General features: G+C 42.2%; 1 protein-coding gene across 1 annotated transcript in view; it reads left to right on the forward strand.

The window, feature by feature from the left end:
• The first annotated feature begins 5,723 nt into the window (after positions 1-5,723).
• LOC107376744 (caskin-2) overlaps positions 5,724-17,050 on the forward strand; it is a 175,390-nt gene continuing 164,063 nt past the window's right edge. The window contains exons 1-2 of the mRNA XM_070545349.1: positions 5,724-6,414; positions 8,111-8,472. Of these exons, the coding sequence (XP_070401450.1) occupies positions 8,364-8,472 (109 nt within the window). The 5' untranslated portion in view covers positions 5,724-6,414; positions 8,111-8,363. The remainder of the gene's footprint in view (positions 6,415-8,110; positions 8,473-17,050) is intronic.

Here is a 17,050-nt window from a genome sequence, read left to right on the forward strand (position 1 = left end):
CTCAGAGAGACTTGTCACTTAGAAAATGTTCCCTGATGATGAAACTTTGGCTGAATAGCGCTTGTTCCTGTCTCCAATGTGGCGACACATCCAGGAGCCGTCTGAGGAGAATCCCAGAATCTCACATCCTCTTCAGCTCAGAAAGCGCCTATGATTACGCACAAGCGTGACGCGTCAACCCGGTCTCACAGTAAGACCGGGTTGGACCTGTTCAGGTTTACGCAGACAATCTTTACATTTAGAATTAGCTTACAGATGTAAAATTAATGCAGTAAAATATAAAGCATTTTATTTAGATATCCATTCATTATTTTACAAGCACAGAGAGCCGCATCGGATGGATGGAAGAGCCGCATGCGGCTCCAGAGCCGCGGGGTGCCGACCCCTGTGCTAGCCTACTTTATTGTCCCCAGCAATTCTGAAAACAAACTGACGCCCTTGCTCGTTAGCTATAGGCCAGTGGTTCCCAAACTTATTTAGCCGCGCACCCCCTTCTATGTCCCGACCATGTCGACGCACCCCCCCCCCCCCACATCGGGGCATGGCTCTATATATATATATATATGTATATATATATATATATATATATATATATATATATATATATATATATATATATATATATATATATATATATATATATAAGATGTCAAGCTAAACAGACAGGGTTAACAAATTCCCCATCACTTTCATTTTTTAAATAGTAATTAATAAACATTCGATACCATTACAATTTCCTTTGATTTAATTTTAAATAAATATTTAGAGTGCCCAGGTAGCACATTAACAATGAAATTTAACGGTTTTCTTAAAGTAGGAACGTTTAACCTGCGGCCAGAGCGCTCTCCTTCCTTCTGTTCTGCGTAATCCTGAGCTGATCACCTACTTGGAGCTGATCACCTACTTGTGCGTAATCAAATGTCTATAGGAGAAAAGATGGAAAAGATATAGCCATGAGGTTCACTTTTACCTCAGACCAACTTATTGCTGTTTTATGGTGAGGCTGAATCTGTGATCCGCTGCCACGCGGACTGGAATAACAAATGCTGCAGTAACAGGACTTGTGGTCAGGTTCATGAGGAGTCACTGGCTGGAGCGGACCCGACTCATCCCAGAAGCTAATATCTTAATTTGACCTTAAATGAAAAATAACCTCTTAAAAGTTTTTATCACAGTGGAGGCAGCGTTCATTTCTGCCTTCAGTCTGATGGCGTGCCGGAGTTAAAGCAGCGTGCGCGCGCGGCACAGCCGCTCAAGTCACCGCGTCTCGTTATTGGCGCTATTTAAACTTCTGCCCAGCCCAGATGTGCTCACTTGTGCACCCGTGAGTCGTGGTTCCGCTGGAACACGTCTGAACTCTGACAGAAGCACTCTGAACTTCAGATCTTCAGCGCGCTGTTAATAGCCTGAATGGGAATCATTTCTTGTTATTTAGTTACATCCACAATGTTCTGTGTGTGAGGTTTACAACGTCAGAACACCTGCATGAGACAGGTGTTAATTACAATCTGCCAGAATGACTCGCCACCTTCAGATTCCTCCAACACCGTTAAAAATGATCAAATACGGAACATATCGGAGTGCGCAGGCCAGAGTGCTGAAGCTCGACGCATTGTTATTATGAAGCTATGGCACATGTGGCGGACACGCGCGCGTGCTCAAACTATACTTGTTTTCAATTACATTTATTGGGCCCACTTACTTTTTCTTTGGCCCACCCACAAATGAGTTTCTACAATAATGGTGACATATGACAGACTTCTCTGAGCTCCGCAGCCATTACACTTTTCACCTCGCGCACCCCCTAGCCGCAGCTCGCGCACCCCCAGGGGTGCGCGCACCACACTTTGGGAATCCCTGCATAGGCTAACGTGGATTCAAACCGACTCAAATTAAATGTGTTCCATAGTTTTGAGCAAAAGAGGGCGCTAGACTGACGTTTTTTGGCAGAATTATGAGTTTCTTAAGAAAAAGCATGAAAATGCAAAAATAATGACATGTCTACAACACTATTAGACACTCATTTATACTACTTATCAGCAAAAAAGCAGATTTCGTTGCCTTAAATTCCACTTAAACAGAAGTTAGAAAAAATTCACCCCCCTCAGAGTTATCGTGAATGAAAACTAGGTCAAATAAAACAGGCTGTAAACATTTCATTTTATTTATTTATAAAGGACCTTAATGCCACCAGCCAAGGCTGCCCAAAGCGCATGATAAAAGTGCATGATAAAATCATGGATCATATGCATTAAAATTACAGACAACAATAAGACCATCCTAAAAAATGGATGTCATAAGATGTAAAAAACACAAACAAAATAAAATCAAAATGCACATAATGACTAAAAACAATAAAAATAAATAAAAACAATCCAAGAATATTACCAGAAAATTAACATTAAAACCAAAATAGTACAAAAAAGTATAAAATTAACGAGATTTGGAATATTGTCTCAATTTAGCTTTCAAACTCCAGACTGTAGACGACAATTAAAGCTAGGCCTGACCAATAAACCCGTCTCTGCAGAGCGAAGAGGTGGAATAGTAACATACCTTTGTAAAAGCTCTGCAGGATAAGGTGGCACTGTTCCGGCAAGCGCCTGGAACATCAAACTGGGAGTTTCATTTCGATGCTACGTTTCACAGGCAACCACTGCATTAAGGACTGGAAATATGTGCTCCCACCTTTTTACCCCATGATGAACCAGGCTGCAGCATTTTGCACCATCTGCAGTCTAGCAATTGCAGATTGAGTCAATCCTGCATATAAGGAGCTGCAGTAATCCAGCCTTGATGGTATGAACGCACACGTCACAGTCTCTAAATCCTTTGTTGAAATCGTTGACTTGATGGTAGATAAGCATCGTAACTGAAAAAGGCAGGATCGAACTACTGCAGTCATTTGGGCATCAAATGACAAGAAGTCTAGTTTTACACTCAGATTAGTGATTAGAGTTTGTTCTTATGGGCCCAGTGACATGAGGTCCATACCATGAGGCTGGCAGTCATGGTGAGTCAAAACTATGACCTCTGTCTTGTCATTAAAACAAAAAAGGTTAGCTGCCATTCAAGAACGTACCTCGTTCAAACAGTTCACCAGAGGCTGAATTGAGCCCAGCGACCCCCGACTTAGTGGCAAATAAATTTGAGAGTCGTTGGCATACAAATGGAAGTTTACATTATTTTTACAAAATGACATTCCCAAGGGTAGCAGGTGGATAGAAAAAGGCAAATGACCTAAGACCAACCCCTGAGGAACCTCCCATTTCAGAGGATCATCTTCTGATGAGCAGGTACCCATAGAGACACAGAAAGACCTCTCTGAAAGTTAAGATCTCATCCACTGCAAGGCATCTCCAGCAAACCCTACCCATTTTTCCAAACGTTCCAATAGGATATGGTGATCTACTGTGTCGAAGGCCGCCGTAAGATCCAGAAGCAACAAAACCACAGCATCCTCATCATTTGTAGCTAAAAATATATGATTTAGTACCCTTAGTAAAAGTGTTTCAGTGCTGTGGCTGGTTCTAAACCCTGCTGCAGGGGCTCTAGGATATCATGGTCGATCAGGAATGTAGACAGCTGTTTATATACAACACTTTCAATTATTTTTGCACAAACGGGAAGATGAGAGACTGGCCTATAGTTAGCATAAACTCGTAAGTCCAACCCCACCTTCTTCAATAGTGGTCTTTCAACTGCATGCTTCAGCTCTTGTGGAAATGTGCTAGAGGAAAAGCTACTATTGACAAGAGTTAAAATGACTAAAACAGTAAAAACACCCTTAAAAACCCAAGCTGACATGGGATCACGATGGGAGCCATTAGAGATACCAATCCAACAGATCTGAAATGGACACCACCGCAAATGAGTCCAACGCAAGAAGCAAGAGGATGTGGAGTCAAAAAGGAGGTTGTTGGAGACAGCACCAAAGAGGATCTCACGGCTGCCGTTTTTTCTTAAGCAACAAAACTTTTCACAGTTTTCTACCAAGGCTTCCAGGAAGTCGTTCTCATTAACGGGCTCTAACACTGAACTCAAAGTTTTAAAGATAACCCGTTGATCACCTGAGGCTGAGGAAATAATGCTTGCAATAAAACCTTTTCTAGCATCCTTAACCTTCTCAGGCTCAAAATAAGTTTTGATAAAAGGACGAACAACTAAGTCCTACGGGGCACTTCTGAGTTAAAAAAATGCTCATGAAATACGTATGTGGAGTAACCAGGTAGGTAGGTTTTAATATAGCACATCTGCAACGCCTGCCTCCAGAGGGTTAACAGCCCTATTGGAGCTTTCCAATTTACTCCTGAAAATGTTTCGAGAAGCTTGAAGTCTGTCTTTTTTCCATGTCCTTTCAGCCCTCCTACAGTTGCACCTGATAAATCTAATTTCTTCAGTGTACCAACCCTTTGATCCAGACCTGGATTTCCTAACAGAGTAAGGAGCAATCTCGTTGAGGGCTGATGTACAGAACAAGTTGACCTTACCACAAAATGTTCCTGGATTTATTGGTGCCGAGTACAACATTGGCCATTGTTTTCCAAAGCTTCAACAAATTCAGATTGTTGTGCATTCAGAAATCGAGGAGCAGATTTTGATATAGTGTGAGTTGGCACATCACAATCAAACATCAGAGCACAGTGATCCGAGAAAACCGGTATCAACCACATCAACACGAATAGTTGGAATGCCAAAGGAAAGGACTAAGTCCAGGGAATGTCCATGCATATGAGTTGGACCTGTATTCCATGAAACAACATTAAAAGACTAAAATTTAAAAAAATTCCTTAACAAGTGGTTTGTCAGGACAACACACTTGAATGTTAAAATTAGGGATGGACAATATATCGGCATCAATATTGGTATCGGCCGATGTTAATTATTTTTTAACATATCGGTATCGGTTCGATAAATAAAACTGGGCCGATGTTAACAACTGATATTTTTTTCCATTTTGTCTCCATTTGTTTGCCTGTTTCAGAGAGTGAGGGGGTGATGTGTATCTGTTTAGTCATGTGAACAGTGAAAGAAATCATCTGAGAAGCGTAAATGTGTGTGTTGTGTGTACATAATAACGTAAATTCAACTTTAATAGTCTTCATTCTATACAAAATCTGCTGATTTTAGAAGCATCAATGTCAGTATATCGGTATCGGCAAAGATCGGTTGTCGGCCATAAAAGTGATCTTAATATTGGACATCGGTATCAGCCCAAACTTTTCATAAAGGTGCATCACTAGTTAAAATCCCCTAGGATGACAGCATGATCATAATTAGGCAGACAAACTGCCAACAGGTCTGCAAAATCAGATAAAAACTTAGTATTGTACTTTGGTGGACAGTAAATAAGAACTCCTAGGAGTCTAGAGGCTGGACCAAAGTCAAAAAAAACAAAGTTCAAAGCTGTCGAAAGGTACACAGGACTCCATTTCCTACAATTAAGACCGCTCCCGCCTCCTGACGACGCAGAGCAGCCCACCACCCTTACCCGAACACCATGGGACATTAAAACATACTGGTAATAATACTGGTGATACTGGTCATCTGATAATAATTCCATAAGCACTCCAGTGTGTCCAGGGGGGACCCAACTTTCAACTATTCCAAAGAAATTGAGCCTCTGCGTTCTGAAATAGTCATTTAAAATGAACCAGTTGTTCATCACAGACCTTGTGTTGAGGAGCCCAAACCTTATAGTTGGTAGGGACGTAGAAGTACAACGTTGCTTTAAAGGGGAACGTTTATTTTTAATAAGGTTGCTCTTGTTTCTTTTATGCACGTCACAGACATTATGGGTCTATTCCCATAAACTGGCTCAATCGATGCATATGAAGAAGAGGATGAGCATGCGGAGTATCATTGGGAGAACTGAGGGAAGGATTGCACCACGTGTTGTAACTCTGAGACTAGCAACATGTTTATTTCTGCTGTGGAACTGACATTTTTAACACGGGAGTCAGTGAGACCGCTCACGTCTGGTGCCAGCCCCTAGTGGATGAGGGTGGAACTGAAAATTTGCCACTTCCGTGTTGACTTTTAATTTGTTGCCGAATTATGGGGACTGGATCTACACGGACTAGAGAGGTGAGAACACACACGCACGCACACACACACACACACACACACACACACACACACACACACACACACACACACACACACACACACACACACACACACACACACACACACACACAGCAGAAGCGCTCGTTGAAAAATCTCGCCTGATGTGAACAGAGGAGCAACGGGCAGCGCGCGAATTTCGTGAGCGATCCGCTTTGCAGCTGATGTGAACCTGTCTTGTTTTGAAAGTTATACCGGAAGTAGTACAGGGTACAAGCGAGGAGCTTTACGTCTCGCGCTGCTCAGTCCGGTTATCGTAGAGATGGGAGCCGCTTCTGTCCTCTCCAGGTAGGAACAGTGATTATGACCAGGTGTCTGTAGTTCAGGTGTCTGTAGTTCAGGTTTCTGTAGTTCAGGTGTCTGTAGTTCAGGTGTCTGTAGTTCAGGTGTCTGTAGTTCAGGTGTTTGTAGTTCAGGTGTTTGTAGTTCAGGTGTCTGTAGTTCAGGTGTTTGTAGTTCAGGTGTCTGTAGTTCAGGTGTCTGTAGTTCAGGTGTTTGTAGTTCAGGTGTCTGTAGTTCAGGTGTCTGTAGTTCAGGTGTCTGTAGTTCAGGTGTCTGTAGTTCAGGTGTTTGTAGTTCAGGTGTCTGTAGTTCAGGTGTCTGTAGTTCAGGTGTTTGTAGTTCAGGTGTCTGTAGTTCAGGTGTCTGTAGTTCAGGTGTCTGTAGTTCAGGTGTTTGTAGTTCAGGTGTTTGTAGTTCAGGTGTTTGTAGTTCAGGTGTCTGTAGTTCAGGTGTTTGTAGTTCAGGTGTTTGTAGTTCAGGTGTTTGTAGTTCAGGTGTTTGTAGTTCAGGTGTTTGTAGTTCAGGTGTCTGTAGTTCAGGTGTCTGTAGTTCAGGTGTCTGTAGTTCAGGTGTTTGTAGTTCAGGTGTTTGTAGTTCAGGTGTCTGTAGTTCAGGTGTCTGTAGTTCAGGTGTCTGTAGTTCAGGTGTTTGTAGTTCAGGTGTCTGTAGTTCAGGTGTCTGTAGTTCAGGTGTTTGTAGTTCAGGTGTCTGTAGTTCAGGTGTTTGTAGTTCAGGTGTCTGTAGTTCAGGTGTTTGTAGTTCAGGTGTTTGTAGTTCAGGTGTTTGTAGTTCAGGTGTCTGTAGTTCAGGTGTTTGTAGTTCAGGTGTTTGTAGTTCAGGTGTCTGTAGTTCAGGTGTTTGTAGTTCAGGTGTCTGTAGTTCAGGTGTCTGTAGTTCAGGTGTCTGTAGTTCAGGTGTTTGTAGTTCAGGTGTCTGTAGTTCAGGTGTTTGTAGTTCAGGTGTCTGTAGTTCAGGTGTCTGTAGTTCAGGTGTGTGTAGTTCAGGTGTTTGTAGTTCAGGTGTCTGTAGTTCAGGTGTTTGTAGTTCAGGTGTCTGTAGTTCAGGTGTTTGTAGTTCAGGTGTGTGTAGTTCAGGTGTCTGTAGTTCAGGTGTTTGTAGTTCAGGTGTCTGTAGTTCAGGTGTGTGTAGTTCAGGTGTCTGTAGTTCAGGTGTTTGTAGTTCAGGTGTCTGTAGTTCAGGTGTTTGTAGTTCAGGTGTCTGTAGTTCAGGTGTTTGTAGTTCAGGTGTTTTTAGTTCAGGTGTTTGTAGTTCAGGTGTCTGTAGTTCAGGTGTGTGTAGTTCAGGTGTGTGTAGTTCAGGTCCATATGATCAGAGGTGCCCTCACTAAGGAAAACCAAGCCTTTGGTGTTGAGAGTTTGTAAACCTAACCTGGATCCTGTCTCGTGGCTCTTGGACCTCACAGTCCAGGTTTGGGCTCCTGCTGATGGGCTGTAGAAGCTGTTCTGCAGGTTTTGTATCCTGGTGTGGGCTCAGGTGCTCTGGGACCCATCCCACTTGATTCAGTAGTTGAACCCGCTCCTCAGGAGCCAGTTAAAGGCCCACTGGTCCAGACCAGGTGTGTTGGAGCAGAGGAGCACCTGCAGCCCTACTTCAGACCCAAGAACAGCTAATTCTGTATTTGTTGATCTTTCACTCGTTTAAATGGTTAAGTTGAAGTGAGTCATTCCTCTGTGCCCTGCAGCATCATCCTGTCTGGAGTGTGAGGGTCAAGAGATGGACCATTAGCTCAGCCCTGCAGCAAACTGAACGTGCATTCTGAAGCAGAGATGAAGGACCTGATCTCAGCTGTGGGATGAAGACAGAACCAGAGTCACTGAACATGGCCTGCATTCAGCAGCTGTCTGTGTCAAAGCTGGAGGCTGAAAGCCTTCTCCTGGAGGATTACTGACAGCAAGGCACGCTGCCGGGTCCGGACACCTGTCGGTGAGCCTGTGATGTCACCTCTAATCATGGGGAAGGAACAGGATCTTCTGGTGGCGGTGAAGAACGGAGATCTCCTGTTGGTTCACACACTTCTCACCAAAGTGAAGAGCAACAAAACGAGTGAGTGCTGGGGTCTTGGTGCAAAGGGTGTTAGTGTGTTAGGCTGTCGGATCCTGAATGGTGCTGCTGGCAGCCATGTTTGTGATACTTAACCACCTGCTGTCTGTAGAATAACTACCGACCAGATCCAGACTAAGTGGATTCAAACAGAAGCTAATCTGCTAAATGACCATGCCTGCAGCTCCTGCATCGTGCTGTGCAGGTTTTAACCGGCTCATTTCAGAGATTTCATTCTGCATCGGGTGATAAGCGAACTTGTTTTATTGTAATTTAGTTTCACACACGAAGGCCTTCCAGGTGGTGAGGTTGTTCGTGTAGGTGGAAAAAGGCCGGTGGGGTTCCAGAATGAGGCAAACTGTTCCTGTGGCCATGTGCAGAACGCAGCTGCCTGGAAATAAAATAATCTAGAAACTGGGTCATTTTTCAGGCTCCCTCTGGGTGTGTAAGCTAAAGGCTTCAGGTGAACCTGTCAGGAGAACCAGGTTCCCAGTCGGAAACCACTCCAACAGGGAGATGCTCAAGAAGTGCTGCTGCGCTCCAGTTTGCCATCTCCGCTGATTTAGTTCAAAAAGTAAAACTTATTGCCTGCGTTTACTTTCATTTTCAATATAGATGCCGGCAAAATTTGTGCAATGCCATGCCGGCATGGTGCGTTTATAAGACCCACGTCGCGGTGATATTACGCCGGTGAAGGTCTGTAATTTCTGTCTGTCTGTCCGTAGAGAGTTGTTCTGGTCATCTTCATCACATAAACAGTTACTCGCAGAGGTTCGTACTGCTGAACATAAAGAGCTTGACCACGCAGTTGGTCGGTGTGTCAGGGAGGAGGGATGAAAACTTCAGCAGTCAGAGCCATACTGACTTCAGCGTGTTGCTAAACTGAAGTGAATGGATGACTGAGCGGTTAAAATCTATTTATGGGCTTCATAGTCGCCACATTTCTGAGTAAACTCTATGCTGAGTAAGAGGAGTGTTTACCTACCTGAATGTTTTATCTAAAGTGGGCAGCAGTAGCTCAGGTGGTAGAGCGGGTTGCCTCATGATCGGAGGGTCGTGGGTTCGATTCCAGCTCCCGCCAGGGGTATCCTGCTGTTGTGTCCTTGGGCAAGACACTTCACCCAACTCGCCTGTGTTAGTGGTGGTCAGAGGGGCCGACGGCGCCAAACGGCAGCCTCGCCTCTGTCAGACCTCCCCAGGGCGGCTGTGGCTACAAGTAGCTTACCATCACTAGCAGTGTGTGAATGTGAGAGTGTGTGAAAGCGTCTTTGGGTGTCTAGAAAAGCGCTATGTAAGTTCAATGCATTATTATTATTATTATTAAAGTGATTTAATAATGCCCGACTGCTTCACAATAATAATAATTGTTTATTCTGGAAATAATAATTTATTTCAGGTCATAAATACCACAAATGAGTACTTGCTGAATTTAATAATGATTTATTATCAGTATATTCACATATTAATATTGTTATATTGATAAATGACTGTTTAACAGATTTAATTCACATAAAGTTGAATAAGCCTTTTCTAAGTGTTTGAGGAAAGAGTGGTGTCTGAGATATCATGGTAAATGCCCATTTTACACTTGGTAGGTTCTGATTTGACTAAATCTATAAACAACAGTTAATAAAGTAAAGACACTTGTTCTAAAAAATGAGATCCAACGAGCTTCAGCTCGTTAGGCGAATCTGTTTCAGCGACTACAAGACCATTCTTTCAAGGTCAAACTTTCTTTGCAAAACTGCAAAACTCCATCAGAGAAAAAACTCTTAAGACGTTAAACGTCTTGCCAGCAGACCCGGGACGTATCCCATCGGCCACCCGTGCAAATTCAAAGGAAGCTACGACCATTGACACTCCAGAAGTCGACTCCTGTCAACAGCTGGACCGACACGACTTCCGTGCCAGGTCCCATCACAAGGGTAATCATAGTCTCTCACCTAGCATCAGATGGTTTTAAATCTTAAATTGATAACGTGTTAAATCTAAGTACACATTCAGCCAGACATATTTTACAATCCAGACGTCACAATTTTCTGAGTCACTTAATTAGGTTTTTCATAACATCTAGGCTCATATTTCATCCTAGCTCATTCAATGTCTCAGTTGACATCACCTTAACTCGTCATGTATAATCATTTGTTCTGCATCATCATAGTAGTAGAAATATAGTATTAAATAGATTTTTAGAAACATACTTTTGCCTCTGTGTCAAATTGTTATAAAGTGTTGTTCCTTGGCTTTCCTAAATTACCTAGTTTCCACATCTATCGCATATTAAAGGGTCTATAACATTGGTAATCCATATTTTTATGGAATATTAAATTTTATTGAATACCTTTAAATTCTATTTTATAACTACGCAGGGGTGGGGTTAGCTCTGTCTGTGCAGACGATATAACAAAACCTCTGGTCGGCACTCGGCAGCCACGGTGAACAGGCTCACTAAAACGCAAAATGGACATCATCAAATAATAAAAGTCCTAACCCTTTTGACACTACTGGTTGCTGGAACACACATATGAAGGATTGGACTTCATCCCATTTAATCAACTAGTCTCCCAATTTGGAATGGATAAGAATAGCTTTTTAGAAGATCACCAAATTAAATCTGTAGTCAAACAAAAATCTAAGCTCAATAAAATAGAATTACAAACACCACCAAGGGTATTAGACTTTTATAATCTCAAACCCCCCAAACTACTGTCTAAAGTATATAAGACACTGACACTACTGGGTGCTAATGATCAGCGTTGATCTTACTTGCGCTCAATGATAGTTCGACGTGTTCGACTGTTTCCAACGGTCATTTTATTTTCATCATTCTTTGCTTGATACCTTTTTCTTTTGTAGCATTTTCATTCATTTTAAAGACTACTTGTACTTCCAGTGAAACACAATAGAAAACGGTTTGACTGCTTTCATCAGCAACACCTGACCAGAATTACAAGTTGCACCTAAATAACCCCCTAGTGGCAATAAAAGGCAAAACAAAAGCAACAGGACTCCTACACACCGGCTCATAATTGCGTGTGATGGGAAGGCAATGCAAATAATAAAGTTAAATGCAAGGAGTCAAAATAATTAAATGTTAAGACATTAAGGTCAAGGGTCAATTTTACTTACAGAGCGCATTTACAGCAGCAAAGCTACACCAAAGCGCCGTACAAGCTAAAACAAATCAAGGGACAACAGATCAACAATAAAAACCTAAAATAAGACGAGCACACAACAGTCACAATCTATGATAAAAACTGTTAAAAACTAAGATGCTCAAGTCAACCTGCATTAAAAGCCAAATCAAAAAATTGCGTCTTAAGAAGGGATTTAAAATGCTCTAGATTCTGTGTGGTCCTGATGTTGAGAGGTAGCTTGTTCCACAGTTTGGGCCCAACCACAGAGAACGCTCTGTTGCCGCGAGTCTTGTGGCGGGTTTTTGGAACTGTTAAAAGAGCTTGAGAGCTGGACAGGAGTTCTGGCAGGGACGTAAGCGGACAGCAGCTCAGAGATGTAAACTGGGGCCAGGCCGTGAAGGGATTTAAAAACAAAAAGTAAAATTTTGAAATGGATCCTGTAAGAGACAGGAAGCCAATGGAGAGAGGCCAGAGCCGGGGTTATGTGATCCCATTTGTTGGTTCCAGTCAGCAAGCAGGCCGCTGCATTTTGGACCAGCTGAAGTCGGTGTGGGGAGGACTGGTCCAGGCCAGAATACAGGGAGCTGCAGTAGTCCAATCGGCAAGACACGAACAGGTGGATGACATGTTCGAGGACATTAGCAGGAAGGTATGGCTTCACCTTTGCTATCTGCCTTAAATGATAAAAACCTGATTGGACCACTGCACTCACCTGTCTTTGAAGATTAAAAGAACCATCTAAAAACACACCAAGGTTTTTAACACCGGGTTTTAGAAAACCAGAACAAGGACCAAGAGGAATAACAACATAGTTTAAAAGATTAGGACTGCCAAATAGTAAAATTTCTGTTTGTTGATTGTTGAGCTTAAGAAAATTAATGCACATCCATTGTTTGATGCTTTTTAAGCATTCCAGTAATGAGCCACTTGACCTGGCATCACTAAGTGGCAAATAGATCTGAAGGTCATCAGCGAAACAGTGAAAAGTAATTTTATACTTCTCAAAAATGAAGCCTAAGGGAAGCGTATACAAAGAAAAAAGTGCTGGACCCAAAATGGAGCCCTGAGGAACCCCACATGTCAGAGGTGCTGTTTTCGAGGTAAAAGGTCCCAGATTAACGGAAAATGACCTTTTGTGAAGGTAGGATTTAAACCACTGGAGAACATCACCTTGGAGACCAACGCATGACTTTAGGCGGGACAACAAGATGCCGTGATCGACGGTGTCAAAAGCAGCCGACAGATCAAGTAAAACCAAAGCTGCTGACTGGCCCGAATCAGCAATTAAAAGAAGGTCATTAAAAACTCTTAAAAGAGCACTTTCAGTGCTATGATGGGGCTTAAAACCTGACTGAAATTTTTCTGAAATGCTGTTAAGGGACAAGTAGTCCTGGAGCTGAGCGTAAACAACTTTTTCAAGAACCTTAGACGGAAACGTCAGTTTTGAAACTGGCCTAAAATTTGAGAGAACAGTCTGGTCAAGATTTGGCTTTTTGAGAAGAGGCTGAACAACGGCCTGCTTAAAACACTGGGGAACACGACCTGAAGAAAGGGAAGTATTAATTAACTTCAGGATGAAGGAACCAACACTGTCAAACGCTTTTTTTAGCATAAAAGATGGAAGACAGTCCAATGGGCAATAAGAAGATCTCAAGTGATGAACAACGTCTGATAATTCCTCTAAAGAGACGAGTTCAAATTGGCACAGGAGGAACAGCACTGTGAAAAGAACTAAGGTCAGAAACAGAAAAAATTGAAATAGAGGACCTAATCTCCTGGACTTCATCTAAGTAAAAAGCCTGGAAGTTGTCACATAGATTTTGTGAGGGAGCAACACCGCTGTCATTTCTTGGATTAACAATACTGTTAAAAACTTTAAAAAGAACCTGGGGTCTATGGCTGTTTGCGGATACCAGGTTACACATAAACTGAGATTTTGCTGATTTTACACAGTTTTGAAGAGCAGACAAACATTCCCGCAGCGACTGCAGAGACACATGCAAACTGTATGACTGAAGGAAACAAAAGCCAAGTGGCTAAACCATGGTTCACACACATTTACGTTGCATAACCCGTACTTGGTTAGCATGTAGCCTCACATAACAGACATACTTTGGTAATAGGTCTCTCTATCACGCTTGTTTTTGTTTGAAGCCGAACTACACGAACCAGACCTTTCTTTCCCAGGAATGTTTTTATGATTGGTCCAAGAACCCCTAGGAGTTGTGGAGTCCATAATCATGACTCTCCATAGGCTCAGAACACCTTTTCTTTATAATCCATTTTAGTGGCTCCTGTAGCATTTGCAGGTATTCGCAAATCCAACGTTTCCAAAGACATCTGAAAGGTATTGGATTTGTTTCATCTTCTTCTGGCGTAGCTCTCTTTCTGCTTGTATAAAGTTAGTGCCATTGTCTGATCTCATGCATGCGACTTGTCCTCTTTGGAGATGAATCTTTGCAGTGCATTACTGCAGGAGTCTGTGTCCAGAGAGTAAGCCACCTCAAGGTGTATTGCCCTGCTCGTCATGCCAGTGAAGATGACTCCATATCGTTTCACGATGCTTCGTCCTCTTTTTACGTCAGTCGGTCATAAATAATCCACTCCGACATTTGTAAACGGTGGTAGAAGAACCACTCTTTCCTCCGGCAGATGTGCCATCTGTTGTTGACTGGATTTTGCTCCGTGCCTTTTGCAAAACAAACATTGTGCATGACTTTTTTTCAGCTGAAATACCGTTCATTATTCAGAACTTTTGTCTTACTGTTGAAAGAACATGGTTTATTCCTCAATGCCTGGGCTGCAGGAGGTAATGATGGAGGATACGTTTAGTTGTGGTGATCTTCAGCCAAATTAAGTGGATGTTTCAGGTTTTCAGGGACGTCCGCTATGCTCAGCGGGCCCCAACCTTCCATCCTGCAGTACAGGGTCAAGATTGTGGATTCGACTGCCTTTGTGTATGGCTGGATTCTTGGGTGATAATGCAGTGATCTCATTGGGAAACATTTCATTTTGACAAAAATAAATTATGGATGGCCTTTGTGAGGTCTACCAAAGTAACACCTTGATTTCCCAGGGAGTCTTTGAGAGCTTTCATTTATTTTTCCACGTCCAATATTTGTGTTCCATTAGCAACGGCATCTGCCAGCTGTGATTCCTGTCTCAGTTTACTCAGTTTGAGAAGAAGTCCTTTAGTTAGGAAAAAAGGCAACTGCAGATTTTAACCTTTGCCAGTCTGAGAAGAATGTTTTTGGGTGTGAAGTGGAATTTGTTTTTTTGGCTGTTGCATCGATCAGGGATTTCCGTTTGACCTCCAGATCGTCAGTGGCAACACTGAAATCCATAGGAAAATGTGGCTAATTCTCTTCAGATTACCACAAGAATGAGGGACCTTCCGTCCATCCTTGATTCAAAAGGCTGTCTGCCTTTATTCAACGCGAAGCACAATTGGCAGGATTTAGAGATGAAGTTACGTATCTCCCCTGGCCAACTTCTGAGCTCTCCCTGATTGTAGGGATTCTGTTGGTGACGAAGGTTTGAAACCGTTTGTCTTCATTTCTGATGCACTTTGGAGCCGACGTGCAGTCCATTCAAAAGCAAGATTTTTGAAGCATTTTGTCCCGTCTGACAGCATCTGTGAGTTCTAAACATTCTAAACGAGGAACAGCGACAGGCTTGAGTGGAGCCACTCTGGCTTTACCAAACAGGAATGAGACGTGAATAATTCTGTTGTTTTCCATTCTTATGGACGTAGCTGTACCATAACCGTTCTCACTAGCATCAGAAAAACCACGCAGCTGGGTACCAGCCACCCCTTTAAATCCATTGGGCTTCATACATCTGTTTACTCTGAAAGCTGCCCGCAGTTCTAGGTCCATGCCAGCAGTTCTAGGTCCATGCCAGCAGTTCTAGGTCCATGCCAGCAGTTCTAGGTCCATGCCAGCAGTTCTAGGTCCATGCCAGCAGTTCTAGGTCCATGCCAGCAGTTCTAGGTCCATGCCAGCAGTTCTAGGTCCATGCCAGCAGTTCTAGGTCCATCAGTACATTTTATTTACATAGCACTTATCACAGACATGAAACAACACAGTGCTTCACATAGATCACATCAAAATAAAACATAAAGTCATAGAAATAAATGGTAGCACTTTAGTTTAGGGAACACAAATTAATCATTAATTAGCTGCCAATTAACATGAATATTAGTGGACTACTAAGTCTGAATTAGTCATTATTAAGCTATTATTAGGTGCTTATTACCAATGCCATAATTCTAACATTAACAGACCATAAATTAAGAGTTTTATCAAAATAAGCCATTCATAATGGTTTGTTGCTGATTAACACACATACTAATTAGCTCAATTCAATATGTGGCTTTTAACGAGGTAATTCAAGGGGAATGGTTATTCTGCATTAATCAATAATATTATGTTCTAGTATTATGTAAATAAACATCAAACTCCACATGTTCATAGATCCTAAACAACAATCAATGAACCACTTGTAAGCAAGAACATGTTCCCCATTCTAAAGTCAGATTTTGCTCATACCTAATTACTAGTAGTTTAGTGTTAATTAACCACGTACAGGCAATAATATGTTCCCCTTGAATTACTTCGTTAAAAGCCACATATTGAATTGAGCTAATTAGCATGTGTGTAGGGCTGCAGCTATCCAATGTTTTTGTAATCGAGTACTCTATCAAATCTTTTATCGATTAATCGAGTACTCTAATAAATACTCTTTTGCGTTTTAAACCATTATATCAAATAGCATGTTATAAAATATGAAAGACCTCTTGAAATGAGAAAGCAGTTGCCAGTTATTCTTCAAGTTTTTTTCAAATTTACTTTTCAAAACTTCAGCACTTCAATTTTACTTCACAGTAAACAAATGCACTCGCATGCGGCCCAAACAGAACCAGAACCGCTCACGGCGCATGCTCAAACATGGCTCGCCAGCTGTTTCCCTATTAACACACGTTAGTTTTAATTTCTACACTTTTTTTTGTCTCACACTAACAAGGATTGTCGAAAGCAAGTTTGCCGTGGTTATGTCAAATTATACTGATCACACAACATTTATTTACTTTCTTTTGTTTTTCTCTCATAAATACCCGTGTCCTCCTGCAGCGATCCCGAGGGACAACGGACATCAATAATAACACAGTAAAAAGTCTGACGTGTTGTAAAAACTGCTGTTTTTAACACATTTTAAGACCGACGTGTTGCTACCAGACGTACGGTGTGAGCTGAAACTGAGTGCTATAAATGAAAAAGTCACACAGTGTCTGCAGAATATATAGAAAAACAGGCTAAAATGCATTATCTTGTAGAGGCTCCGAGTCCGCTTGCAGAAGTGACATTTACACGTGGATGTTTCCTGGTCAGGTGCTGCAGCATGGAGGAATATGAGGTGGTAGGCTAAATCCATTTTACAGTATT

Source organism: Nothobranchius furzeri, chromosome 16, assembly GCF_043380555.1.
Source record: "Nothobranchius furzeri strain GRZ-AD chromosome 16, NfurGRZ-RIMD1, whole genome shotgun sequence".
NCBI lineage: Eukaryota > Metazoa > Chordata > Actinopteri > Cyprinodontiformes > Nothobranchiidae > Nothobranchius > Nothobranchius furzeri.